The sequence below is a fragment of the Solenopsis invicta genome, chromosome 3, assembly GCF_016802725.1.
Source record: "Solenopsis invicta isolate M01_SB chromosome 3, UNIL_Sinv_3.0, whole genome shotgun sequence".
Lineage (NCBI taxonomy): Eukaryota > Metazoa > Arthropoda > Insecta > Hymenoptera > Formicidae > Solenopsis > Solenopsis invicta.
The window spans coordinates 3,121,064-3,148,510 of record NC_052666.1 but is presented as its reverse complement, the minus strand read 5'-3'; the positions used below and the strand labels follow the sequence as shown (position 1 = coordinate 3,148,510).

Below are 27,447 nucleotides of genomic sequence, written 5' to 3'. Positions count from 1 at the left end.
CTATAAAAAAAAAAGAATTTAAAAAAAAATTTTGATTTGCCGCATTACTTTCCGTTATACATTTTCACAAGTCTCGATTTTTATATTGAAAAAAATTGTTAGCCTTACGTTTTTTTTTGTAGTGATCGCAATAACCTTACACGTGTTCTAAAGTCAATGACCTCATTTTATGATAACAGTTATCATCAATACATTAAAAGATGTAACATTCCATTTAACATTCTAACGCAACTAAAAATAATTTAAGTAACTAAAACAGTTATCTATTAAAGTTGTATTTATTTTTTTCAATAAAACTTTGTATTTTTATGTATTATTTTGGGATAGCTGCTGCCGAGATAAATCCAACATATAAAATTAAATCCAACGAACGCGATTTTGTGCGAACAAACGTATAACTTGCTTCGATGAAAATGCAAACAATACTATCGTATTGGCGTGCAGTATTGAAAATCGTTCAAGTTTACAAACACAATAAAATGTTACAAAGTTATCCACTTTATCATATTTTATTATTTTTCAAAAAAAAAAAAAAAAATCTTGCGCATCAAAATTTTATTTATCATACTTCCCTAACAGCACATGATATTTAATGAATATTGCGATATCGTATAAATATACGTACGATATTATGATATAGGAATATTCGTACGATATCTAGAATATTCTAGAATATTCATACGATATATATCGTAAAATATTGTAGAATATTCGATAATACGATATTATGATGTTATAGGAATATTCGTACAATATCTAGAATATTCTAGATATTGTACGAATATTCCTATAATATCATAATATCGTACGTATATTTATACGATATCACAATATTCATTAAATATCATGTGCTGTTAGGGAAGTATAATAAATAAAATTTTGATGCATAAGATATCTTGAGCTGTTAGGGTTCGATTAATTCTTTTATTGAGAATCGCTCTCCTGTCGATTATATCCCCAACTTGAAGACAATCCGTACAGACAAGCCAAAAGGTGACCATTTTCTTAATAATCGTGCAAAAATAATAACGCGATAAATATAAGAATGTACATAATCTTGAAATATAAAATAAAATCTTTGTCTTCTTTTTTTTTTTTTCATTATTACTCCGAGTTAAGCTCAACAAAACGGAGCCATAAAATACATACAGAAGATAACTGCTACTTAAGATAAATATGTTTGCTAGGATAAATACGATTAAGTGCCGTATACACGAAGACGGTGTGGAGAGAAGCAAAATTCGACATTACAGACATAATTAGTAACGTGGTCCCCCGCGATTTATTTAACAGCCTCTCATCCCTAATCCCTCGCGGTTTTAAGTCATAGTACCAGCAGCTCTGGCGTGGCAGATAAAGCGGCCTCCGCGTCATTCCCCAACAACGAAAGCGCGAGCGGTACCGCGCACTTTTCTGGGGACGATGCAGCGATAAGCGTTCACTCGTGATATAAATCGACACGATATATAACACGCACATCGATATAACGAGCGGGCCAAAGAACGTGCGGCGCGGTGCGGTGCGGTACGGAGCGCGACTTTTTGCCTGTAGTTTACCTCGCGACAGTTTACCAGCACGTTCGCGATAAATACGAGCGACTACTGATTCTCCCGCGGCCGAGGATCTCTCCTCCCTTTCGTTTCTCTCGTGAATCAATTCCGTTCCTCGGTGACGATGGGCACCACCGTGACGGCGGCGGCGCGCGTCAGCGACGCGACGTCGAAGCCCTTTCTGGTTACCCTGCCGGATAAGGAAAAGCAGCATCACGTGTCACAAGTCGAATCGAATAATTCCGTGGCTTCCGACAAAGGAAGGAAGCGCTTTCAGTTTCTAGTCACTCTGTGCGGTGAGTAAGAGATGGCGAGCGTCGCTTTTCCAACGAAATCTACATAAAACGACCATAAACTTCACACTATCGTTCGCGGGGTACGCGAACATATATTCCGTTAACACAATGTATTCTTGGCACTTCCAAATTCTTGGCAATTATACTTCGGTTCTTGGCACTTAAGCTCAAGATCACGTTGACAAAATATTCTAGAATAACTGATCGCTCTCCTCCTTGTTTTCTCTGTTCTACGGGAGATGAACTGCGACTGAAACTTAGAAGTTAAATAGTTTAAATTATGGACACGAGCTTCTATTGCGAGTAATAACGATGATAAAGCCGTCCGTAAAGATAATTCCGCCTTTTTATAAGTAATATGGATTGCGCTCCGTTATACTCGCGATTAAGTTCATTTTCAGCCGTCAAATTAGAGTTTTATTAAAGGAGATTAATCATATCGCGGTGCGCGAAATCAATTACTGAAGCTCGATGTCCTTCTTAAAATAAAAATTACACAATCCGGGAATTACTGTTGCTTTATCTCTGCCGACGGTGTATAAATTTTCATTAAATTTTTATCATGAAGTACTACATCCAGAATTCAATTTAATTGAAGATAACGCTAATTTATGATGAGAAATTCGCGTTACGATCTTCGATTAATTAAGCCGTGCTGTTTGTTTATCTTTTTTCATTTTCGCAACTGACTTGTACCATTTTTTATTAAGTAAAGTGTGATTTAATATATATTCAATTAATCGGATATTATATTGTAATTAAAGTGTCAGTACGCCATGCTGTGTAAGATAATGTTTCCTTATCGGAAACAGAACAACCGTTTTGAGTGGCTCCAATTCAAATTTAACGAGATTATTTTTATGTATTACGTTCTCTTATGTTAAGAAATTATTTTAAAATTAATTGAGTATACAATTAGCACTCTTATGAATAAACTCACTGTCGTAAAGATTTATACAGGTGTTTCAGTATCGCGTGTTTATATTTTATAATTAATCTTTTCCCCGTACAATTATTAAAATACTCAACCAAAAAGAAATGTTTAAAAATAGCTTAAATAACCGCTAAACTCTCAAAATATTAAGAAAAATATTACTCAAAAAATTTAAAAGTTATTTTAAAATTAATTAATTGCAATTAGCACTCTTATGAATGAGCTCATTGTCGTAAAGATTTATACAGGTGTTTCAGTATCGCGTGTTTACATTTCATAATTAATCTTTGCCTCGCTAAATTATGAAAACGCTAAAACAAAAAGAAATTTGTAAAAATAACTTAGACAACTGCAAAATTTTCGAAATATACATATGTAAATATAAACGTGGCGTCTTTCAAGTTATTTTGGAACTAAATTATTACACACCACTGCATTCGATAAGTCAAAGGGAACGAAACAAAAGAAAAACCAAGTTAATCTAATTAATTAAATTTAATTAATTTAAATTACTTAATAGAGTTACGTATATAATAGAATTTCACTACGTTTTTGTGCACGCTGTGAAAGAAATTGTTGTTAGAAGCAATGCGGAGAATCTTCAAAGAATTTCAGCTTCTCATATACGAAATATCCGAAGAATCTTGATCGTTTGATCAAGATCAATGCACTATTTCTCTCATATTACACAATACATATGCTTAACGTAGCCGACAAGTTGTCTCGCGGTGATATCGATACTATCTAAAGTGATCAATTTCTACAGACCTGCCTGCCTACACATTTGAATCAGCAACTTATCTATGTCTGGAGCACTTATCGCGAGTGTGTATCATTTAATACTTGTGTGTGATTCTTAAGTCATCTTACTCCTGTGAAATCTGTTTCATTGTAATAAGTAAAAACGTAAAATCTGTTGCGACAAAATTTGATTGTTAATTGTTAATTCTTTTTTCTACACGAACATTATTATTATATAACGCACAAAATATTATTTTTTGCAACAAGTTCTTTATGGTGTTTAGGGAGAGGGAAGATTAAATCTAATTATATAATATAGGTGATAATAGATAATGTCAACGTCAATGTTATTAAAATAATTTCATATTATTGTATTATTATTTTTCAATTTAAGAAATAAATTTCAAGATTCAAGAAGTGAATTTCAAAATATTTTGATGCGCAATTTGGAAAACTAGGAAATACATACAAATTAACACAAGGAAATATTAAGCACTCACATCCAACTCGAATCGTTTGGCGCCTTCTCAATTTTAAATATTTATATAACAGCTTAGTATTATGTCGTATTAAATATACATATATGTATATCAAGTAATCATACACTTCGGTGTCTTTTATTGTAATATATGTATGTACATTTTTTCCATTAGCACAAGAATATTTAGCTTTTCTTTTTGACACATTTTGTTTTAATGAGTAGGATATAGCGTGATAAGGAGAGTGATTTCCGCATGAATCGTTATATAGTGCAAAATATCCACCTAGATAAAAGAAAAATTTGTGCCAAGTTTCACTTCAAAAGATCTCCACAGTTTCCAGATATCGCGAGAATTGTAATTCTTCATTAATATTTCTTTTTCTTTACTAAATCTAAATTAACCTTTACAAAAAATTCATGATTATAAAAGGGATCCATACACATAAGCTTTAAGTTTTTGTCATTCTTTGCTGAAAATTCTGTTTTGAGAAAAATCTAAAATTTCTAAAATCGCATTTCTTTTGATTTAAAAAATTAGCCATTTCTAAAAAAAATTTAGTGTGTAAGTCATGTGACATATTATATTCGATATTTTTTTCAAATGTTTCAATTTGGTGGAACATGTCGGAAAAAAAAACCGATGTTATAAATTATTTTTCGGTCTTAAGTGCATTCTGGTTGACATATATTAAGTTGTTTTTAAATATAATTACCTCCGATTACACATTTGCAAACAGTAGTATAAAACTGTAATATTATAAAGTTCGTGTAATTTAAACTATGAGATTTCAATTTTTTCAGTCAGTAAAATTAATTTAACTAATTTTAGCGATTCTTTCATTTTCTTAAAATATAGCAATTTTTAACTTTATCAAGCCCATAATACATATGATGAACTTATCTTGTACTAACATAACGGCAAGAGAGTTTAAGTTTTTCATCTACAAAGATTAAACAACTTTTGGCACACAATTGACACATGAATTTTGTGGAAAAAAAAACAACAACAACCGCGTCTAGGTTTGCTTAAACTGAAACACATGTGACAGCTCTAATTTTTCGCTAGACTATATGATGGCAAACTTAGAGGGTTGAAATTTAACGCACGCATAGTAGGTCCATATATTGTACGAGTATAAAAGGTAAAACATTATGTATAACAATAATTTATATAGTTTGTATTTTACATACATTACAATCTATTCTGTTCAACCAACAAAAAAAATAAAAAATAAGAAAGATTAACAATACAGTGGATCTACTACGCGCATGCTAATTTTCAACCCTCTGAGTTTGCTTTCAAATGGGCTAGCGAAAAATTTGACCTGTCAAATGAGTTTGAATTTAAGCAGATTTACACTGTAAACAGCGGAGTGTCAAAAATGCTTATATGTAAAACATATTTTTCAAAACAAATGTTTAGCGAAGAAAGATGTTTCAGCTTTAAACGTTTTATTATTTTATTGTTGAAAATTTAAACACCATGATGTTTTAACTATTGAAAACGTTTACAAGTATTTTACTCTTTCTTCTTAAACAAAAAGGAAATGTATTATTGTTTCAGTTAAACATATAGTTTCCTTACGCGTTAAAAAATAAAACATCTTATTGATATTGAACATTCAAGAAAGTGAAACGTTTTTAAAACATTCTGTTTATTAAAAGTGTTTTAATACTTGTAACGTTAAAAAATGTTTAACCTACGTGTTTTCAATTCAAGACATAATATATATTATTTAGAATATAAAAAACATGTAATATATACAAGATGCATAAAATTAAAAAATTTGTTATACTTATGCAATCAAAATAATGTACATTATATTTAATGATTTATATATACATTATGTATAGCGCCATGATTTTTTTAAAGTATCATATATTAAAGAATTTCATTGAAAAAGATTTTGTGGTAAAAAGTGTTGCTGATATAAACTTATTATTTAACCCATAATTTCTGTTTTCACCTAATTAAACAACGCTACATACCTATATCGAATTATTTTGTAAAAAGACGCACTAAACACTTTTTAGCGTTTAACACGCACAATTAAAACTAAAACATGATTAAGTATTTAAAAAACAGAGACAAAAAAACATTTTAGTATCTTAAAATTAAACATCTACTTTTATAAGTGTAGACGCGAATATTCTTTTTCATAAAATTCTTATGTCAATTTTGTACGATTTCCGTGTGTCAACTTCGTACTACTTCCTTATTAAATAAATAAACAAATAAAAATCCATTCATACATGTATGAATTACTTTTTTTTAAATATAAAATTGTCTAAAATTGTTGAAAAACAAGAATAAAATTTGCATAACTTTCTTTAACAAATTGCATAGTTTAAAAAATAACAAATATATTATTGATAATATTAGATCATTTTACATGTTTGTAGCTTTCTAAAATTGTTTTGTTTACATTTTCCCCTCTCATATTTTTCTGGTAGTGCGATTTGGAAAATAAAATCACTGTGCAACAAAAAACCGATACATCTATCCGTGAGAATTAACAATTACTATGAAATCTTTATCTAAAATATTAACAGAGATGATTCATGATCTTTTTTACATTGTTTTAAATATCGTAAGATAAAAAAAGTAGCGTTGGACGCAACAAAACTATGTATACATAATGAATGTTCCCACTTTTTACCATCGGAGCATGATTTACCGACGGATACGTATTTCTAACGTATTATTATAGTAGAAATTACAAATGCGTACTCCAATGGTAAAAAGTAGGAACATTCATTAATAATCACCCTGTATATTAATAAGGTACCAAAAATACGTTTAAAATGGAAATGTGCTTAAAAATGTGCACTTTTAACCTTTTAATCTTATAAACTTTGTTATTTAATAAAAATGCATAAAAATATATTGTGTTACTGATATAGTTTATCAATTGATTTAATAGTTAATTCCTTTCTTGTGGGACCCTGTCTAAATTTTATTATTACTGCCTACTGTACCAATTTTGGAATACAATTTCCCAGACACTCTTTTTAAGCTACATATGTTGTGAAAAAATGTTAATTAATGCAAAATATAAAAACAATAATATAAAAACTGCTATACCATCTGATAGAAGATACTTGCTACTTTGTATTCACGCGGTTTTAAAGTTTTATTTTTAGCTTTTGTTTATTATCTGAAAAGTGGCATGCCAGTATTTATGACTTTCCGCTATTATTTCCTCTATTTGGATCTTAAGTAATTTTTAAACATTTTCGACATTATCTCTCTTTTAAGGTGACAAAATTTTACGTTTTGAGCAACGAACCTTTTTTTGAATTAATAAAATATTTCTTTCCCGCGCGTTGATGAAAATGTGCCGTTTGTTTACAGCTGCGCTGGGTGGTATGCAGGCCGGTATAACGCTCGGTTGGACGTCGCCGATTCTGCCATACCTCACATCGGCGGAATCCTTTCTCCCGGAGAAATTGTCCGAGAATCAGATCTCGTGGATAACATCCCTGCTGGCGTTGGGCGCCATCGTGGGCGCCGTACCGGCCGGCAAGATCGCCGATCAAATCGGTCGGAAATGGACCATCTTTCTGACGGCTGTGCCATTCGCCACATGCTGGATCACCTTGCTCACGACTGGGAACATCATCAGTATATACGTCGCTCGATTCATCGGTGGCATCGGCGCCGGGGCGGCCTGCGTCCTCGTGCCAGTTTACGCTGGTGAAATCGCCCAGGCGTCGATCCGCGGTGCTCTGGGCGCCTTCTTTCCTCTGCTCTTCTCTTCGGGAATTATGTTCTCGTACGTGGCGGGCGCGTACTGTTCCTACGTAGTCTTCAACATCGCCTGCTGCGCTATTTTGGTGCCTTTCGTCCTGGGTGTGCCGTTCATGCCGGAATCACCAATGTGGCTGTTGCAGAAAGACCGTAAGGTCCAGGCCACGAAAGTGCTGACGATCTTGCGTGGATCGCATTATGACATTACGGGGGAGATAACCGTTATCCAGAACGACGTTGACAGGATGACGAACGCGTCGGGTGGTTTCAAAGATCTCGTTGGGACCAAGGCTGGGCGTAAGGCTGCCATCACCTGCATAGGACTCATGTTCTTTCAGCAACTATGTGGCGTAGACGCGATTCTATTTTACACGGTCAACATCTTCCAGGCGGCAAACAGCACGATCGATCCTTTCTTGGCGACCATCGTTATTGGACTTACCGAAGTAGTAATGACAATATTCGTCGCTACCGTAATCGACAGGTTAGAGTCTACTTCAATATGACATATTTCTCACAAATCGGTTAGAAATTTTAATAACTTTCTTGAATTTCTTGAAATTAACGTTAACCCTTACTAGCCAACGTGGGGTCACTTGCGTTCGAGCAAAATTTCTCGCATTGCGTACGCCGGTACAGTACGTACTACACGCGCCTATACCCCACCTAAAAAAGAAAACTTTATTGATAGAAGAATATGACGTCGCAATAACGCTTTTTAACTGTTATTTTAATAGTTATGTCGGTGTGAGAAATTCACAGTGCATGGCTGATCCCAGCTTGACTGGTGAAGGTGCTAAAATTGGAAGTAAATAATTTTTTATTTTTTTATAACATTTTATTTTATCAATATATTTACACAATTGTATAATCCCACGTTGACTAGTAAGGAACAAAAAAATTACGTTGGTTAGTAAGCGTTAAAAATAAAAAGTAGTCTTTCGATAGATTCTTCTTATATAACGTGAAATACCAAGTTCATTCTGTACAAATATAATCCTATAAACTTCCATTTTTAACGAACAAAAGTAATTAATTTTCAAACTTTTTCAAATAATTAATTAATCTTGGAATTAATGTATTAGCCATTTAACAGTTATGAATCGTCTTTTCTCTTTTTAGATTCGGCAGAAAGCCGCTCCTGATAATATCCGGCACATTGATGACCATTTGTCTGAGCGTCCTGGGTTACTACTTCAAGCTCAAGGATGGAGGAAGTGACGTGAGCACCTTCGGCTGGCTCCCACTGACTAGCCTCGCTCTCTTCAACATTGTCTTCTCGATCGGTTACGGGTCCGTGCCGTTCACGGTAATAAGCGAGATATTTCCGCCGGAAACTAAGGGTGTTGCCAGCAGTATGTCTATTGTGGTGCACTGGAGTCTGGTGTTTGCCGTCACCAAGCTGTTTCCAACTATGGAGGACAGGATGGGCCAGGCCGCGACCTTCTGGACGTTCTCATGCTTCACCGCCGCGTCCGCAGTCTTCGCGTACTTCGTAGTACCGGAAACGAAGGGCAAGACGTTACAGGAAATACAAAGCAAGCTTAAACGAAAGCAAAAGTCGAAAACGGAGTATCAGGTCGAACCGATCTGAAAATACCGACGCATTCTGCGTTCACCTTGTCGCATTGTTGCAACGCCGAGATCAAGGAATGATCGACGGAGGTCGAAACGCTAAAGTGGCTGGCTGATGAGGGAGAGATAAAGAAAGAGCAAGAGAGAGAAAGAGAGAGAGAGAGAGAGAGAGAGAGAAATGTTTTATATATTTTTTTTTACATGATTACTTATTTATCGAACGTTAACCTGGTTTATAGAGCTCCTTGTCTTTTCTACACGCAATCATTGTACGATTGTATTGAATCTTTAAATGTGTAAATAGCTACTATACAGATATGTAACCTGCTCAACAATTTCGCATACACTATTGCTTGAAAGTGTAGCACGCAAGTTCAGTTTTTGCTGAGACAATCTCAACTTTTTTCGTACACAATATGTGTAGTTATGATAGAAGAAAGACGGCGGTCGTGGAATATATCTAGAGTAACGAAATATCGTCATATCTTGTATACAGTTTGCATTGAATTCTAAGAACAGCCGTTAAAGTTACTTCATTACAATCTAGACATTGTAGGACGTTACTGGTCAATATAAGTGTCCGTTGTGTTTTTATAAGTCGAATTAAAATTTTGAAGATAACAGAAATTTATACAGGTGTATACTCTCTGAGAAGTACACTACATGTTAATTTTTAACGTTAGTTTAAAGACCTTGAATGCAAACTTATGCAAATAATATTATTGAATTTAATGTGTATTATTATGTGCATATGAATTCGTCAAATAAAATCGTGTTATGTGTTATTGTAGAATCGGTCGTCCGCCGTGTGGATCCCTTTTGCGACTTTACACTTATTTTTGTAAACCTTGTATGACGTTTATTATAAGTACTAGAAGCGAAGAAATTATTTTAAAGTTTTATTTAAAAAAATATTTTAAGATAAAATGTTATTAAAAAAGAACTTTTTTTTTTTAATAAAACGTATTTTACGAAATGTGTGCAAAACCTTATGGCACTTATTTGTGTGTAAAATCTACAAAACATCATTAATGTTTTTTCAAATAAAAGTGCCTTTCGTCACATAAGTTGTTAGTATTCCACAATTCCCTTGCTATTCCACAAACGCATCCTTTTTTCCTCTCTTCAGTAAATTGTAAATACGTTCTTTTTATATACCTAATGAATTTCTACCTATAGGGTGATTGATAGAACTCTATGACTAATAAACTGGCGTTAGTTAGAATTGTATCCCGTTAATGTTTTCTGAACCATCAAGAAACAAAGTATTTTACAACTCCCTCCTCCCCCCTTTATACTATATTTTCTTATTTTCTGTCACGAAACTATTTAACATAGTCGCAAATTATACAAAAAAAAAAAAAATTATAAATGGAAATTGTAAGTAAATTTCTCAAATAAAAAAAACATCATATTGTTGTACTCGACGATACGGGCACACACTTCACTCGCGCTAGGACACTCGAACGTGTCCTATTAGTCGAAAAAAATTGATATCATTTTTATTAGTTTATAACTACAGTTTGCATATTCCACATTCACGATCTTCAATGGGAAAGGATCAAATGTGTTTAATTAGAAGCTTGATTTTTATGAAAATATTGCTTACATATCGTTCTTTTATTGACAGTAGCCTACATGATATTATCAGCAATTTGCTGTAAAAATATTTCTGCAAGCTTTGCTCGCTTTTTACCGACAATTTGTTGCCATGTTATATTTATAAGCTGTGCTCGGTTTTTGATGGCAATTTGTCGTTGAATTATGTCAACAAGTTTTGTCGCCAAAACATAATCTTAATGCGGACCTAGTTGACTTCAACTTGCTGAATATTTTTGATTAAATTTGCTAGCAATTTACAGGCAAATTTCTGACGCTTTGCTGACTGGGTATTTACGAAAATAAGAGAATATAGGTATTCATCATATTTTATGTAAACAAGTTATGTAAACAATACAAAAAGTAAAATTGTTAGTGAAAACATTGAATAATGGAACTTTTGAAATGCATAGTACATAGAATTTTTAAAAATACGGTAGTGTACATATAGAACAAATTGTATTAAAAATGAAATATGAATATTAAATCTTTTTGCAAAAAATCTTGATTTATTAATTATTTTATCAAATTAATATTTGAAATGTCATTTTGTCAGATCCCATATTTTTTACATATACTTTGTTATTTTAGAAAAACGTTTTGAGCGTTTTATATGATGTATACAATGTTATTTCCTTATTGAATTAATAAAATTTTATGTCGCAAAATTTGATATTGATATTACCGACAAACGTCCAAGTTAAAGTGAATTATATCCTGGATGCCACGCGCTACACATAAGATTGAAAGCCTAGAAAAAAAGATTAGCTCAAATAAAATTTGTATAATTGCAAATCCAGATTCAGGACAATAAAAGAGGAGTCTCTCTATAAAAATAGTTGCTGACTCTCGCAATAGATGGTGCCGCCATCGTCATGTAAGACTGTTCCTGTATCGCCAGACTGGCTAGACATCTAAGTCTGTTCGTGTATACACTTTTTACAATTAGGAGTTTTCGCTTTTTCTCTCCCAAATGTATCTCATTACATACATTTTTGAATATTGTAATGCAATATAATGCATATAATAAAATCGCAAGTACATTTCTACAAAATGCGTGCGTGCAAGCGTGCGTGCAACGAGACTCCTCTTTTCATCGTCCTGTATCTGGATTTGCAATTACAAATATTTTATTTAAGCTAATCCTTTTTTCTACACTTTCAATCTTACTTTGAATTGCACGATATTATTCGCATATGTTATCCCTAGGGGAATAAGGTTTCATTTTGTGTATATATATCATAGATTTTGCACACTAAGTAAATATTTTCATCATGTGACTATGATGTAAGAAGAAAGGTGAAACAAGTAACCAAATGCGCAGTAGACCATACTCTAGACCAATCAGAACTGGGTCCAAATTTTGAGATTCAATATGGCTACGGCTCCGGTACTGGGACGTATTTATACTTGTATTTATACATGAATCGGAGATAATCGGTGAATCGAAGAAATTCAAAGCTACTTAAAAAAAGAAGAACGTGAAGATAAGGTTAAGACTTTGTACATTAATGAAAATTGTGATAATTGTTATTTCAAATTTTGTAAACTTGGATTAGAAGAAATTTGGAAAGTTATAAGAATGAGCTTATGTGTATGGCTAAATTGTTGTATTTCATGTTTATAACAACAGTGTTTATTGCAACAGTGATTTGTGTTAAAGATAATAAATTTCAAGTATTTTTACATTTTTATATTTATTTTTTTTAACAATATCTACATTTTAAGTTCGTGTGACTACATATAATTGTTCCATATTTAAATTGTGCGGATATATTTGGACCCAAATTTCATTGGCTCATCACATCGAGTCACGCCTCTTACCGCGCATCGAGCCGCCGACGATGCGCGTTGTTTCACCTTGTTTTTTACATCATGCATGTGACAGCTCGTCATGCATGTGACAGACATAAACGAACTAATATTCAATATGAACGACCTCTAATACAATATATTTATTAGCAATAGTAAAATTAAAAAAAAAAAAAGTTGCAACTATAAAGTTGTAAACTGCAAAATAAATCATTACATTGGTCATATCATGAGTTTAATTAAAGTATGATAGAGACATTATAGTTATTAAATTTCTCCAATTTGAGTTTTTCCATGGTAGCATGTCGATTCGTGTCTTCTCTCTCGACCCAGCGTCGAGCGAGGAAGATGCGCTATTGAAACGCTCCCCACTTCTGTCCGCCCGCACCCCAATCTCCGCCATGCTGCCAAGAAACACGTACGTGCGCGGCTTTGCGTGTGCGGCAGTCAAGCGTCAGCGCGGAGTGTACGCGTAAAAGGTCGCATGGTGCAATCACGCGTGATGGAAACATTTCATGGCGTGAGAGTAACGTGATAATCTCGCCGTGCGCACAAGAACGTATCACGCTGCCCTCACAATGTGATGGGAGCACGCTGTGGTCAATCACAACGTGATCAAACAAGACCCTCTCATATATTATATAAAATTAATAAATTAACAAAATACTATATGAATTTCCAATTACGACGTGTGATCAAAAAGTAAGGTGACTTTTTGAATTTCGCGCGCTCTGTACACTCTAATTTCAAAATTTTTTTTTTGTGTTGGTACACTCGTCACGATCATATGTTCACAGTTTTGACTATATAGCATGTGTTGTTTTTATGTGAGAGGCATAAAGGTTAGACTCGTGTTTGCGTGCTTGGCGATTTTTTGCTGTTGAAAATAATAGAGCAGAGAGTTTGTATAAATTTTTGTGTAAAAAATGGTATTAAGTGTTCAAAAACTCTTGAAATGTTGACAGTGGCGTACGGTAAGTCAACTTTGAGCAAAAAAAATGTTTATAAATGGGATAAGTTATTCCAAGAGGGCCGAGAAAATGTTAACGATGAACCTCGCACTGGACGCCCCAGCACGTTAAAAACCGACGAAAATGTTCAGGAAGTGAAAGAAATTGTGTTGAAAAATCATCGAATCACGATTAGAGAAATAGCTAATGATCTTAACATATCGTTTGGCTCATGCTAATCAATTTTAACGGATGTTTTGGGTGTGACACGTGTGTCAGCGAAAGTCGTTCCAAAACTGCTTAATTTTGATCAGAAGCAGCGTCGCATGAACATCGCCCAAGACATGTTGAACGACGTCAATGATGATCCTGATCTGCTCAAAAGGGTTATAACTGGTGACGAAACATGGGTATATGGTTATGACGTCGAAACCAAAGCCCAATCATCCCAGTGGAAGAGCCCAGGAGAGCCAAGACCGAAAAAGGCACGCCAAGTTCGTTCGAATGTGAAGGTTTTACTCACAGTTTTCTTTGATTACCATGGCGTTGTGCATCAAGAATTCCTACCACAAGGTCGTACGGTAAACAAGGAGTATTACCTTGAGGTTATGCGGCGTTTGCGTGAATCAATAAGAAAAAAACGTCCGGAAGTGTGGAAAAAAAATTCATGGATTCTGCACCATGAAAATGCACCTGCGCACACGTCGTTACTAGTGAGTACTTTTTTGGCCAAAAACAATACTATCATCATGCCTCAGCCACCGTATTCATCAGACTTGGCTCCCTGCGACTTTTTCCTCTTCCCAAAATTGAAAAGGCCTATGAAAGGACGAAGATTTGCGACCATTGAGGAGATTAAGGCTGCATCGCTGAAGGAGCTCAAGGCAATACCCAAAAGTGCATTTCAAAAATGTTTTGACGACTGGAAAAAGCGCTGGTACAAATGCATTGTATCAGAGGGGGATTATTTTGAAGGGGATAACATAATTTTGGATGAATAAATGAATATTTTTTTATAAAAATGAAAAGTCACCTTATTTTTTGATCACACCTCGTATATAGGGCCACGCGCTCCGAAAGAGGCACCTGTTTCCCGTCAGCCAGCATTACCCGTTGATCCGCTGCGTCTGACACTCCTGGAAATAAAAGTGGTCGAAGATTGCTTGGCCACGGCGGAGGTACTCCGCAAATTTCCGCACCGCTCCTCATCCTCCGCATCCTCGCGAGCCCGAGCGTCCAACTCTCGTCAAGGTACTTGGCGAGGGAAGGATTCCCGACCAGCTCTCGGACTGCGAATACCTCCGCTCCTCCACGAAACGCAAGCAACCGGAATCGCCGATACGGGGTTTCGGCCGAGGTACTCGGCGCGTTTCGCGGCATCCCAGCCGCCATCATCATCGGCACGCACACGGCCGCGGTCGCCCTGCCGATTCGCACCTCGCCACGTCGCGTCACGGAGCTCCGCCCCTCACGTACCGCTATACACGGGAAAGACGCGCCCGCATCTAAACGTCACTCGCGATCCATCACCTGGCGACACCTCGCGAACCGTATGTACATATCGACATGTAAATAGCCGCGTTTTCAAAAGACCCGTTCGTCCACACGCCGTTCTACTTTCATGTATCTTGTCCGTCCGCGCGCACCGAACCATTGTATTCTTTCGGTTCCGTAAGAGCGTAATTAATAAACACACATCGGTTATATCACACACACCGCCGACTCGTCATTTATAAAACACGACTCTTTCCTCGCTTCCCGTTCGAGCCTTTTCTATCGCACCGCTCCAGCGAGCTAATCCGCGCGAGAGAAAATTGGCAACATTACAGATTATTTGTCTTGTTTGATATTGTGTGTTCTTGGTAATTTTTTTATTCCATTTTTCTATACTTTTTATATTTATCTGTTGTTTTACTTTATTAATATTAAGAGGGGTTGCAATTTTAAAACATAAAAAAAAATAATTTTTTAACTTTATTTAAAATAAAAACAAAAAGATTTATCTTTTCAAAACTTTGAGGCTATTTTTTTATACATTTTAAGAAAATTTTTTTATATTTTTTTAAAATGTTCCACTTTTTATTAACGTTTAAAAAAAAAGTAAGTACCCCTCTTAATATATGTACTGTTTGTCATGGAGGTATGCTATTTCTCACGAGATAATTATTATTCATTTACTTCGTTTTTTTCTATAGGTATGTATAACTTCTAAATGCGTCTTAATTAAAACTATTTACAATACAACATAATCTGTCATAAGTTAAACTGTGGATTTCCTAATTAATCGATGATAATGCTTATTGCTTTTTTACTTTTTTTTTAAAGCCCATTAACAATTTTTCAATGATTACATTTATTGTGTCATATACTTTATTACTCTGCAATTTTAATACACATTTTTGAGGTTTTCATGTTGATTATTTGCTATGTTGATCAATATTGCTATTAAATATAATAAAAGTATTGATAAATATATTACAATTATTTTGAAATATTTGATATTTTTATTTAATAACACGCACAACAATCTATTAATACGATTTTTGAAGGTTTTAAGTAATATAAAGGTATTACACATATAAAGCTTCTTATTTAATACAATTTAATCTATTAATTTATATTTTTTATGATATGTACATTAACTGATTTTATACACGGATCAATTTTCTTTTTCGTAAATTACACATGTATATATGTTTTTGAAATATTATATGATGCACTGTTTCTAAGTACTATTAATCTGGTTCCTGATTTTCTATTGTGGTTTTGCATTATATTAATGCTTGAAAATTTTCTATTGCACTTGTGATATGCATGTCAAAATTATTTTATAAAGCGACTCGTATGGAGGAGGTAAACAGGATATTTTTAGCAAGATAAGATTTTTATAATTCTTTTACTTGCATGTTTCTAAGCTTATATTTAAAATTAATACTATTTTTATTTACAATTTTTATTGTACAGTTAATTTTGTATTCGTGTACAGGAACCAGATGTTAAAATAAAGGATGCAATAGGTATAATAAACATGGAAAAAAGAAAGGAACAGATCATTCAGAAGAGAGGAGTAAAGGAAGAAAAAAGCAAACTCTGATAATCAAAACACTTGTATAAGATGATAAAAAATGTAAGTAATTAGTACAATTTGAATTATTATTTACTTTAATCTTGTACGCTGTTTACATAATAATTTTCTTTTTTCTTAGATGACTGTTAAGCAGATGGAAAAGTCTACAGGCTAAGGCCTGTTGCACAAGATGCTTCAACGAGGCAAAGTAGTCAATCATTCTTTCGTTTCGCTGTGAAACGAAAGAATGATTGACTACTTGCCGAGCGTAACGCGTTGAGGCGACCTGTGTGCAATAGCCATAATGGATATTTTAAAAAGAACTTAATTTGCATTACATGTATGTTGCATTACATATTATATTTCTGTCATATACTTCTTTTTGTATTTCTGAAATATATTGAGTATTGACGTTATTGTAATAAATACATTTATTATGTGTCACAAATCATTAAAATTTGTTTTTTATCCCCTGTTTCTAATTTTTATTGTGCATAACCCTATTAACTTATTTTTTAGAAATATACTCATATTTAAAAAAAGCATTTTCAAATTTTTTTATGTAATCAAAAGGGAAAATTAATTGTACGCAAAAACAGTCACACATATATGCATGTTTTTGTGTACATTTAAAAGACAGAAAGCAAATAAAATTGCATTACTAATACATCGATCATTATTAATTTATGAAATAAAAAAGATCATAGGTATAAAAATATGTATCTATGTAATAATTATTTTGTATAAAATATTTGTATTAAAGTATAAATGATTTTGATATTTAGAAATAAAAAAATAAACAAACAAAAAGTAATGAACATAAAAAAAATTCTTTGAGATTATCATTTACTTGTGTAATTAATATCACTTTTGCTAATTTTAGGTATTATTAACTTTATGTATTTATTAATTTTGTTTAATATTCTTTGTTTAACAGGGACAACGTTTTAATGCTCAACAAAAAGCTTTCTCACTAACTCTGTACAAGACAATAGGGAAGCATGCTTATAATTCTTTAAGAGCCATTTTCAAACAAATACCATCCATTCAGACATTGCAGTCGGTGTTGCATAAAATACCTGTACATCCTGGATTAAACCCATTTATCTCGAGACATTTGGAGAGTGTATCTCAAAAAATGTCAATGAAAGAAAAAGTGTGTATCCTTATGTGGGATGAGGTATCTATCCAACCCAAGTGCACTTATGACGTCCGAAAGGATATCATTTGTGGTCTTGAGGATTGGCGCAATAATCGAACTGGCAAAATCGCGGATCACGCTTTAGTTTTTATGTTGCGCGGATTACATTCTGGCTGGAAGATGCCACTTTCATATAGTTTTTGTAGTAAACAGACTAATGACGCTCAATTAATTCGTAATATTAAAGAACATGTATTGCAAATAAAAAGAGCAGACTTCCACATAGTCGCGACAGTGTGTGACCAAGGCTCTTGCAATGTAGCTGCAATTAAAGAGCTACTATTACTTACAGCAATGAAGAAGAATTTGAAGAACACATCAGAAAGTAAATATACAATAAATGAGAAAGGAAATAAAAATATGTGTGTCCGTATTATTTTATTTTTAATCATCCCGTTACAGATCAAACATACATCGTTGGAGATCAAAACGTAATCCATTTATACGATCCACCACATCTTATAAAAGAAATACGGAACAATTTGATATCGAAAGATTCATTACTGCGCTCGTCTACTCCGGAGGAAGAAGATAGATTTGCATCGTGGGACACATTAAAAACAGCCTGGATAATGGATAAAAAGATCAACATCATTCGGCCACTTTTAAAAAAGATAACAGCGGAGCATATTCTGGAAGACAAGATCAAGAAGATGCGTGTAAAGTACGCTGTTCAAGCGATGAGTGGTACTATGGCTGGTGTTGTTCAAACTTTCGCAACATCAAAATGTAAGTATTATACTAATTAACATAATTACATAAAAAAAAATCATTAGTAACAAACATGCATTTGTATGTATGTATAAGATGTATATATGAGATTTAATATAAAATATGTAATCATACAAATGCATGTATTTATATACATAATTTATATATTTTGTAATTTTATCTTTACTTGTACATACAAATGTTTGCCTGAAAATTATTTCTGTTTAATAATTATTTTAATATTTTTTATAGGCGTTATATTTATTAACCAGAAAGACATCCAAATAGGCGAAGAAAAAATAGCGACAGCGACGGTAGTGAACTTTTTTAATGATCTATTCGACAGTGTGAATGGTGATGAGAGGATGCCAATGAATTACGTTGTTCTATAACGGAAAACAGTAAACATCATAAGTTTTAGGTGAGTGCGAAAAATCAATTGCACAAAATGTCATTTGTCGACAAAATTTTACGCTCTAAAGTAAAATCGGTACCAACTTTAACAAATTGGCTGTCAACAATAAATGGTTTTCAAAATTTATGGAAAATTTTAAATAAAAAATATGATTTTAGAAAATTAAATACGCGATTTTGTAATCAGGATCCTTTAGAAAATTATTTTGGCCAAATTCGTAGTCACGCGGTACGTAACATTAATCCAACACCTCATCAATTCGAAAAATCATTTTTTACATTACTGGTTAACAATATGAATTGTATTTCGATGCGTCGCGGTAATTGCGAAAGTGACAGTTTTGACATTTTGTGTACATTTGAAAAATACTTAGAATCTAGTGACAATGAATGTAGTGTAACGTATAACGATGATGAAGCAGAATTAATTTTGGATAAAAATGTTACCGAAGAAGTGATGACCGCATCTTCTATGGATCGTTACAATGATATTATTAACTTAATTCTTAAAGAAGTAAATTTTTGTACAAATTGTGAAAGTAGTTTGAGAAGTAATTCGTTTTTATTTTGCATGAAACAAATCACAAGTTTGACAAATAAATTATTAAAGACTAGAGCTCATCGTCGTAATATTTTAAAAGTATTGTTAGATTTTTTAGAAAATTGGAATGCAAGTATGGATTGGCATGAATGTATGGAGCATCACACCAACATGTTTAAAATAGTAGTGTGTATTATTGCGATTAATAATATTGCATGGTGGTGCAATCATAAAAATGAAATTAATATTGATCAGAACGACGTCGAAATGTTGCAAAACGATGTAATAAAGAACGTGTGTGAAATTAAGCGAATGCGTGCGATTTTTAAAAATAATGCTTAAAAAAGAAAAAAAAATCTGCAGAATGATATAAAATATTCAGTTAGAAAAAAATTTTGTAAATAATGGTATGCATTTTTAATTTTTGTTTTTGTATATTTTAATGTGTATTAGTTTTCTTTTTTTTTATCTTTATATAAAAATTGTGGTTATATGAATGTTACATTTATTGTGAACGAATGAATGAGTTGATTAAAAACAATAAGTTACGTAGGTCCCTCTACTTCAATCAGTCATCTACCTGAAGAAGTTATGTTTTCTTAACGAAGATATGCCTTCAGGCAGTGTGGTGGTACGTGGGTGGAGATGAGATCGAAGGAAAGATGCAAAGTTTTAGCAAAAGCGAAACATATTGCATCTGAGAAGAAGTGTAGCAGTGTGATACATTGTTATTGTGATATATAGTATTTCATATATGTTTTTTTAGTTATATCCATCAATTAAATTTTAATCTTATACGTGTGTATATTTTGTATGTATGTATGATTATTGTAACATTTATAATTACTACATTATTAATTATTGTACATGTAATTGTAAAGTGTGAATGTTAGTGTGTTTACATATGTTGCAAGTTGATAGCATCTATGTGCTGTGCAACATATTTTTTAACCACACCAAGTATTTGATGTTTATATATCCGACAGTCCGAAGTCTGTGTTAAGTGGGACGGGAAAATATGTTGCATTCTATTTCTTATTTCATGTATAAAAGTTGTGTTTTATAAAACATTAATTACATTTGAATAAATTGTAAATCATAGTTCATAAACTCAAATAATGTTTAAAAAGTTGGAAATAAAAGAAATACAAATATATAATCAAATTATATACATTAATGTATATTAACGTACATATTTGTATGCCCACGTGCGTGCGTGTGCGCTATGCACAAGCGTGCGTGTGTGCGTGTCAATGCGCTTATATACGAGGTGTGTTCAAAAAGTATCGCGAATTTTGAATTTTCGCGGGTTACGTATATTCGAATTTCGATCTTTTTGTGGCGTTATGTTGGTACTCATGTCTCTCACTTATGCCGACAAGCTCGGCCATTTTGAATGTTCACTTAATTGTTGACAGCTGCTTTGCTTGCACGTGTTTTGGATTGTCTTCGATTTTTACCTATTCAAAAAAATGGATCAAAGAACCTGTATCAAATTTTGTGTGAAAAACGAAATTAAGTGCGCGGATGCATTCCGAATGTTGACTGTGGCATACGGAGAAGCTTGGACCGAAGCAACGTTTATCGGTGGTACAAAATGTTCTCAGAAGGCCGAGAAGATGTGAACGACGAAGAGCGTGCCGGACGCCCGAGCACTTCAACAACAGACGAAAAAATTAATGAAGTGGAGAAAATGGTATTGGCCAATCGTCGAATCACCGTTAGAGAAGTTGCTGAGGACCTAAACATATCGATTGGCTCGTGCCATTCGATTTTTATCAATGATTTGGGCATGAGACGGGTCGCCGCGAAATTCGTACCAAAATTGCTCAATTGCGACCAAAAACAGCATCGCATGAACATTGCTAATGAGATGTTGGACTCTGTCCGCGACGACCCAAATTTGCTCCAGAGGGTCATAACTGGTGACGAATCGTGGGTTTATGGTTATGACGTGGAAACCAAAGCTCAATCATCTCAATGGAAGCTGCCGCACGAACCAAGACCGAAAAAAGCGCGCCAAGTTCGGTCAAATGTGAAAGTTTTGCTGACAGTTTTCTTCGATTGCAGGGGCGTGGTGCATCATGAGTTCTTGCCACAGGGTAGAACGGTCAATAAGGAATATTACCTGCAAGTTATGCGCAATTTGCGCGAAGCAATCCGCCAGAAACGCCCGGATTTGTGGAAGAACAAAAATTGGCTTTTGCACCACGATAACGCCCCTGCTCACACATCGTTGCTTGTGCGCGACTTTTTGGCCAAAAACAACACACTAATGATGCCGCAGCCACCGTATTCCCCAGATCTGGCCCCCTGTGACTTTTTCTTGTTCCCTAAACTGAAGAGGCCCATGAAAGGACGACGTTACGCTACGCTTGACGAGATAAAGACGGCATCGAAGGAGGAGCTGAACAAGATAAAAAAAAATGATTTTTTGAAGTGCTTCGAAGATTGGAAAAACCGTTGGCACAAGTGTATAATATCTCATGGGGATTACTTTGAAGGGGATAAAATAGATATTCATGAATAAATAAATAATTTTTGAAAAAACACAAAATTCGCGATACTTTTTGAACACACCTCGTATACGTGAAACCTACACACTGTAGATACGTGCAAGCACGCACGTTTCTCTCACGTGACTTCTCCCACTTTCGTCACGTGACCTGTTTTAGTTCGCTTTTTCCGGGGGGACAGAAGCAGGTGGCACTAGAAAAACGTCTTCTCTTCTTCCAAGAGGCAGTTTGTCCCTGGTCATTAGTCATTAGTGGAACAACCACGGGAGTGCAGGCAGTATCTAAAAGCAGGAAACAACCGGGCCAGGCAGGATCGGGGATGAATGTATGCGCGCGCATGTATAGCGAGTAGGACGTGATCACGTGATTAACCTAAGAAGAAGAGAACCAAGAGAACGACTGTGACTGTGACTATGTGGCAACGGTAAGAAGGATCAGAACGGTCAGAACGGCAAGTTGCAATTACTGAAAGCTAGAAAGTGATTAAAGTGATCAGGCACAAATTCTGTTTTGACATACGCTACATAATTGGTTTATATTCTTGCCTATTATGTTAAGCGAGAATTTATTAAAACGTTTGGAAGATCTTATGTCATCGCCTTCCTCTTGTTTTTTTTTTTGTTTTGTGTCCTGTGACACGCGTGTTCAACCTAACCGAAACGGTTATTGTGGTTATGCAACGCAAAGGCGGTGATCTTGAGTGCCTCGAATCAGAATGTGACCTCGCACTCAAGAGTCCCAAATCTATATGACTCTTTTTACTTTTTTGATGTAATCGAAGATGATTCTGAATTTCTTCCAATTTTCTCTTTTCAAAATATCGTATATACTCTCAACTCTCTCAAGCCGATTCCTCCATAATATCTCACCTAACTTTACTCTCTGCTCATCGAATCGATGGCAACGCTATCACACGATGTGATCGATATCCTCCGTTTCATACCCACACTCACATCTTTCACTTTCCACGTAGTTCTTTCTAGCCAGCGATACGTTAAGGTTGTAATGATTGGATCTCAGTCTGTTGATGAATGTCACGTAATATCTCTCCGTATTCCACTCTCTGAACCATGTGTGCTTCTTGTTACCATTATAAAAGTTATCAAAATAAAAGGCTCCCTTGTACCTGTACTCGTTCACTATTTTACTTTGAGTTTTTCTCCATGCTTCCTCCTTGAACGTACTTGTAAGATCTTTAATAGGTACTTCAATATTTTCGTCTGCAGGTTCTTCGGCACCCATTTTGGCGAATTGATCAGCTAACTCGTTTCCAGTAAAGTCGACGTGGGCCGGAATCCACACATATATAATTTTCTTACTATATTCGTTTTTAAATCGCGTATGTTGTCTAATTATCTCTAAAATATATTTATTTCTATATACATTTATATCGTTGTTATTAATCGCTTGTAATACTGATAAACTGTCTGAAAAGATTACTAAATTATCAAAAGTCTCAACTCTTGCAAGTGCAATCTTTTGTGCAATTAATATTGCTGCAGCTTCTGCTGTAAATACAGAGCATTCTTTGGGTAGACTAAAGTAATAACCGTATTCATTTTCTTCTATAATTACACTTGCTCCAGTTGAGACTGACTGTAGTGATTTAGAACCATCCGTATACATAATCAGTGTACTATCATTTAAGTCATGTTTTTTCTTGACTTCATTAATTAATGTTAAATCTTCCGGTAAATATCCCTGAGTGTGATTAATGTTACATTTGTTTATCTTATGACTTGGTCCCCTGACTTTTCTGCCGGTATCACAGTCTATATTAATTAAATCAGTGATCGTATTATAATCTAAATTCCAAATTTCAAAATAGTTCTCACTTCTACCAAGTTTAACGCCATATCGTCGCACACATTCCCAGGCTTCACATAACACACTTTTGTTAAACGTCGGGTTTCTATAATTGGCCATCATCTCTTTAGTACTTAATTTATTTAAGCTATTTCTAATCGAACTATCACCATACTTATAAATTTTGCTACAAAAATTCTTTGCTAACATCAACGCTCTATCCCTTAATAATACAACTTTTGATTCTGCTATAATTACATTGTTAGGAGTACTATTCCTATAACCCAGGGCTGTGCGAATTCCCAGAAATTGAGCTCTCTCCAAATTAAGCTGTATCGATTTTATGTCAGGACTGTATATAAACAAGCCGTAGTCCAACACTGATCTTACCATATTTTTGTATAACATTAAGGCAGTGTTTGCTTCTATGCCTCTATTTATCCCACAGAGATATTTCATAATGTTGTTGGCTTTATTTACTCTACCTCTAATGTCTGTACTATGTTTTTCAAATTTTAATTTGTTATCAAGCCAAATTCCTAAGAATCTCGCCCCTCGATCGTTGTACACTCTGCATTGCTTCACATTAATAAATAAATTATTATCGCAGAAACCAGATTTAGAGTATTCTACCAATTTTGTTTTTTGAGGAGCTAAGTCTAAATCTAAAGTAGCTAGATTACTCGCAACTTTATTAACCGCCGCTTCAAGATTATTCCTATTTTCGATTCTGTCCCCATTTTGTACATAAATTGCAACATCGTCCGCAAATTGCACCACCCGAACCGAGTTATCCATACCCTGAGTAATTTTGTTAGTATATAATGAATACAATATGGGGCTAAGGACCGCTCCCCTCGGTAATCCCTTGTATACCTTCCTATTTTCTACAGTTCGATTATTAATAACAAAACAGGTTTCTCTATGCTGCAACCAATTGTTGATAAAATTATATATACTAAAGGACAACCCTCTTCTCTGAGTTTTTGAATCATGATACTAAAGTTTATGTTATCGTAAGCGGAAGTTACGTCCAGAAATGCAACAAGAGTGTAATCACCATCCAGATTGGCACATTTAATATCCGCAACCATCTTAGTTAGGTTCTCCATACATGATTTTCCTCTTCTAAATCCATTTTGCATTGGGTCCAGTTTGTTGTTGCTTTCCAACCACCATATAAGTCTCTCATTGACTAGTCTCTCCATTAACTTGCAAACGCATGAAGACAATGCGATAGGTCTTACTTTATCCTTGCCAATCTTATCTATGAAAATGACCTAGTATTTTCTCCAATCTACTGGAATGTATTTCTTGGTCCATATTAAATTATATATATCCAACAATAGTTGTTTTCCCTTGGGGGGTAGGTGTTTCAACATCATATAATCTACGTTGTCTATTCCAGGTGCTGAGTCCTTCCTGATCATCCTAATAGCTCGATAGAGTTCATCCATGGAAAATATGACATTCATCTCATTCATAGTTTGATTATCTAATACGTTTTCTCTGGTTTTCATTACCTCCACCCAGGGAGGTGCCAATTCTGTTATGGTGTTTCTGATTTCTGTTTCTCTGTCTTTGTGTTGCCATGTATTCCAATTGATTTTGTTTTGAACGTTTTTTAAAGTTTTCATAGTGTTCCAAACATATGAAAGACTTGTAAATCTGTTGATGCTATTACAAAACGTAGTAAAGCTTTCTTTTTTCTTTCTATTTATAACTTTCCTCGCAATGGCTCGACTTTTTTTATATGCAATGAAGTCCTCATTTCTTTCCGAGCGTCTCCATATTTTTAATTTCTTGATTCTATCATTTCTGACTTCGTCACACTCCTTGTCCCAACAACTGACCTCTTGCCTATTTTTTTTATTATTATTTCTAATTATAAGCTTGTTTGTTTTTTCGGGATCTTTACCTGTAGCGATCAAAGCTGAATTTTTAATTAGAGTTACAAACCATGAATATAATTCTTGTATATTGGTGTCTTCTTTTAATCTGTTAATATTTACTTGAGCTTTTTCAATTTCTTCCTTTATTCTATCTTGATACAATATCCAGCTAGTGTTCTGATTAGTGATTCTGTTAATTAGTTTCCTGTATGGTAAGAATTTCACTTCTACGTAGATGGCCACCGGATAGTGGTCAGACCCCCAAGCGTCCGGCAATTGTTGGTAACTTAATTTATCTGCTAGGTTTTGGTTCGTAAAAATCAGGTCTATGTTCGATGCAGCTCGTCCATGATAACCCATCCTTGTTTTGGTATCGTCATTAATGTTAACGTAATCCCTTTGAAACATAGCAGAGTATAACCTTTCTCCATTTCTGTCTGTGTTAACGCAGTTCCATGTATTATTGTGAGCGTTAAAGTCTCCTACAATGATGGAATCTTCATCCGCGCCTTTGAAATTGAGCAAGTCGTACCAAACTGTTATTGGTTCACATCCATATGGTTTTCTGTAAACTGCTATAAGATTGTAGCTCCTAGAAATTCCTTGCACTTTAATCCCAATTGCGTCGATATTATACGAATTAATAGCCCAATCTTCAATAGTCTTGAACTCAATGTTGTTTTTGATTAACATTGCAACCCCTCCATTATTATTTAAATTATTACTTTTGTATGTTTTGAAACCTGAAACATACAATGATTTATTACAGCTAAGTTTAGTTTCTGTTATAACAACAATGTCATATTTTAATATGTTTTTAGATAACTCTGCTTTTTTACTGGTTATACCCCCTGCGTTCCACATAAGTATATTCGCCATTGTTATATGATATCATTATTCTCTCTCTCTCTCTCTCTCTCCCGTATCCAATAATCTCTTCTGACTTCTATACTAGCACGCTTTGCTCTTTCTATTTCTTCTTGGTAATTTTCTAAGTCCTGTTTCCTTTTATTTAGGTTATGAATCATACTCTCCATTTGAATGTATTCTTCATTTTGATCTCCCTCGATAGAGATATTAGTACTATGCTTCCTTAGAAGCTCTATAAAATCTTTTCGAAATTCTCGGGATGCAATACATTTGTCCCTTGCAATTTGCAGCGACCAGTCAAAACTAGCAGACCAATCATTCACTATTTCATCTTCGACGTTGCCGGTTTTGTTTATTTTATTTATTCCAGTGTCATTTTCATTTGATTGACGGAGAGCTATCCCTCTTTTTTTCTTAGTTATATCTGTAATATTTTGGTTAAATTGTTTGTAGTAGCTCACATATTCCTGTCTACGTCTTTCCCCTGCTTCTTTTTCTCTATCTCTTCTGGTGTTCCTGAGTGTTTCTTGGGAGTTTGAAATTGTTCTGTTCTCGTTACCTCTCATATTGTTGTAATCCTTTCGTGTATAGCCAGTCTTCTTTATTTCAGTCTCAGCCTCCTTAGTTTTATTGTTTTGCGCAATATTGGACCATATGATCGGATAGGCTTGTTCAATTGTTGATTCATCATTTATCCTTAACTCCGTCTCTTTGTTATTATTTTTCCACGCAATGCTGGG

The 27,447-nt window shown here is 34.2% G+C and overlaps 2 protein-coding genes across 3 annotated transcripts; one reads left to right on the top strand and one right to left on the bottom strand.

Moving 5' to 3' along the window:
- Positions 1 to 1,089: 1,089 nt before the first annotated feature.
- On the top strand, positions 1,090 to 10,395 carry LOC105202160 (facilitated trehalose transporter Tret1). Its single transcript, XM_039446939.1, has 3 exons — positions 1,090 to 1,846; positions 7,358 to 8,237; positions 8,876 to 10,395. Exons 1-3 carry the CDS (start codon positions 1,675 to 1,677, stop codon positions 9,345 to 9,347), a joined length of 1,524 nt encoding a protein of 507 aa, XP_039302873.1. The 5' UTR covers positions 1,090 to 1,674; the 3' UTR covers positions 9,348 to 10,395.
- LOC120357149 lies at positions 9,117 to 15,262 on the bottom strand. Of its 2 annotated transcripts, none has more exons than XM_039446966.1 (2): positions 14,723 to 15,262; positions 9,117 to 9,244 (listed from the first exon to the last, which is right to left on the bottom strand). In XM_039446966.1, the coding sequence occupies exons 1-2, from the start codon at positions 15,085 to 15,087 to the stop codon at positions 9,217 to 9,219; spliced, it is 393 nt and encodes a 130-aa protein (XP_039302900.1). In that variant the 5' UTR covers positions 15,088 to 15,262; the 3' UTR covers positions 9,117 to 9,216. The 2 variants fall into 2 exon arrangements, with proteins under 2 accessions (XP_039302900.1, XP_039302901.1); XM_039446967.1 differs by having other exon boundaries at positions 9,128 to 9,244; positions 14,741 to 15,262.
- Between the last annotated feature and the right edge of the window lie 12,185 nt (positions 15,263 to 27,447).

Coding starts and splice junctions, on each gene's coding strand:
- LOC105202160 (XM_039446939.1), top strand. CDS start 1,675: ATGGGCACCACCGTGACGGCGGCGGCGCGCGTCAGCGACGCGACGTCG. Junction 1,847..7,357: donor GTTTCTAGTCACTCTGTGCG/GTGAGTAAGAGA, acceptor GTTTGTTTACAG/CTGCGCTGGGTGGTATGCAG. Junction 8,238..8,875: donor GTCGCTACCGTAATCGACAG/GTTAGAGTCTAC, acceptor TTCTCTTTTTAG/ATTCGGCAGAAAGCCGCTCC.
- LOC120357149 (XM_039446966.1), bottom strand. CDS start 15,087: ATGATGATGGCGGCTGGGATGCCGCGAAACGCGCCGAGTACCTCGGCC. Junction 9,245..14,722: donor AGGTGTGATCAAAAAATAAG/GTGACTTTTCAT, acceptor GGTACTACGAAG/TACGCGAAGACTGCGGACGC.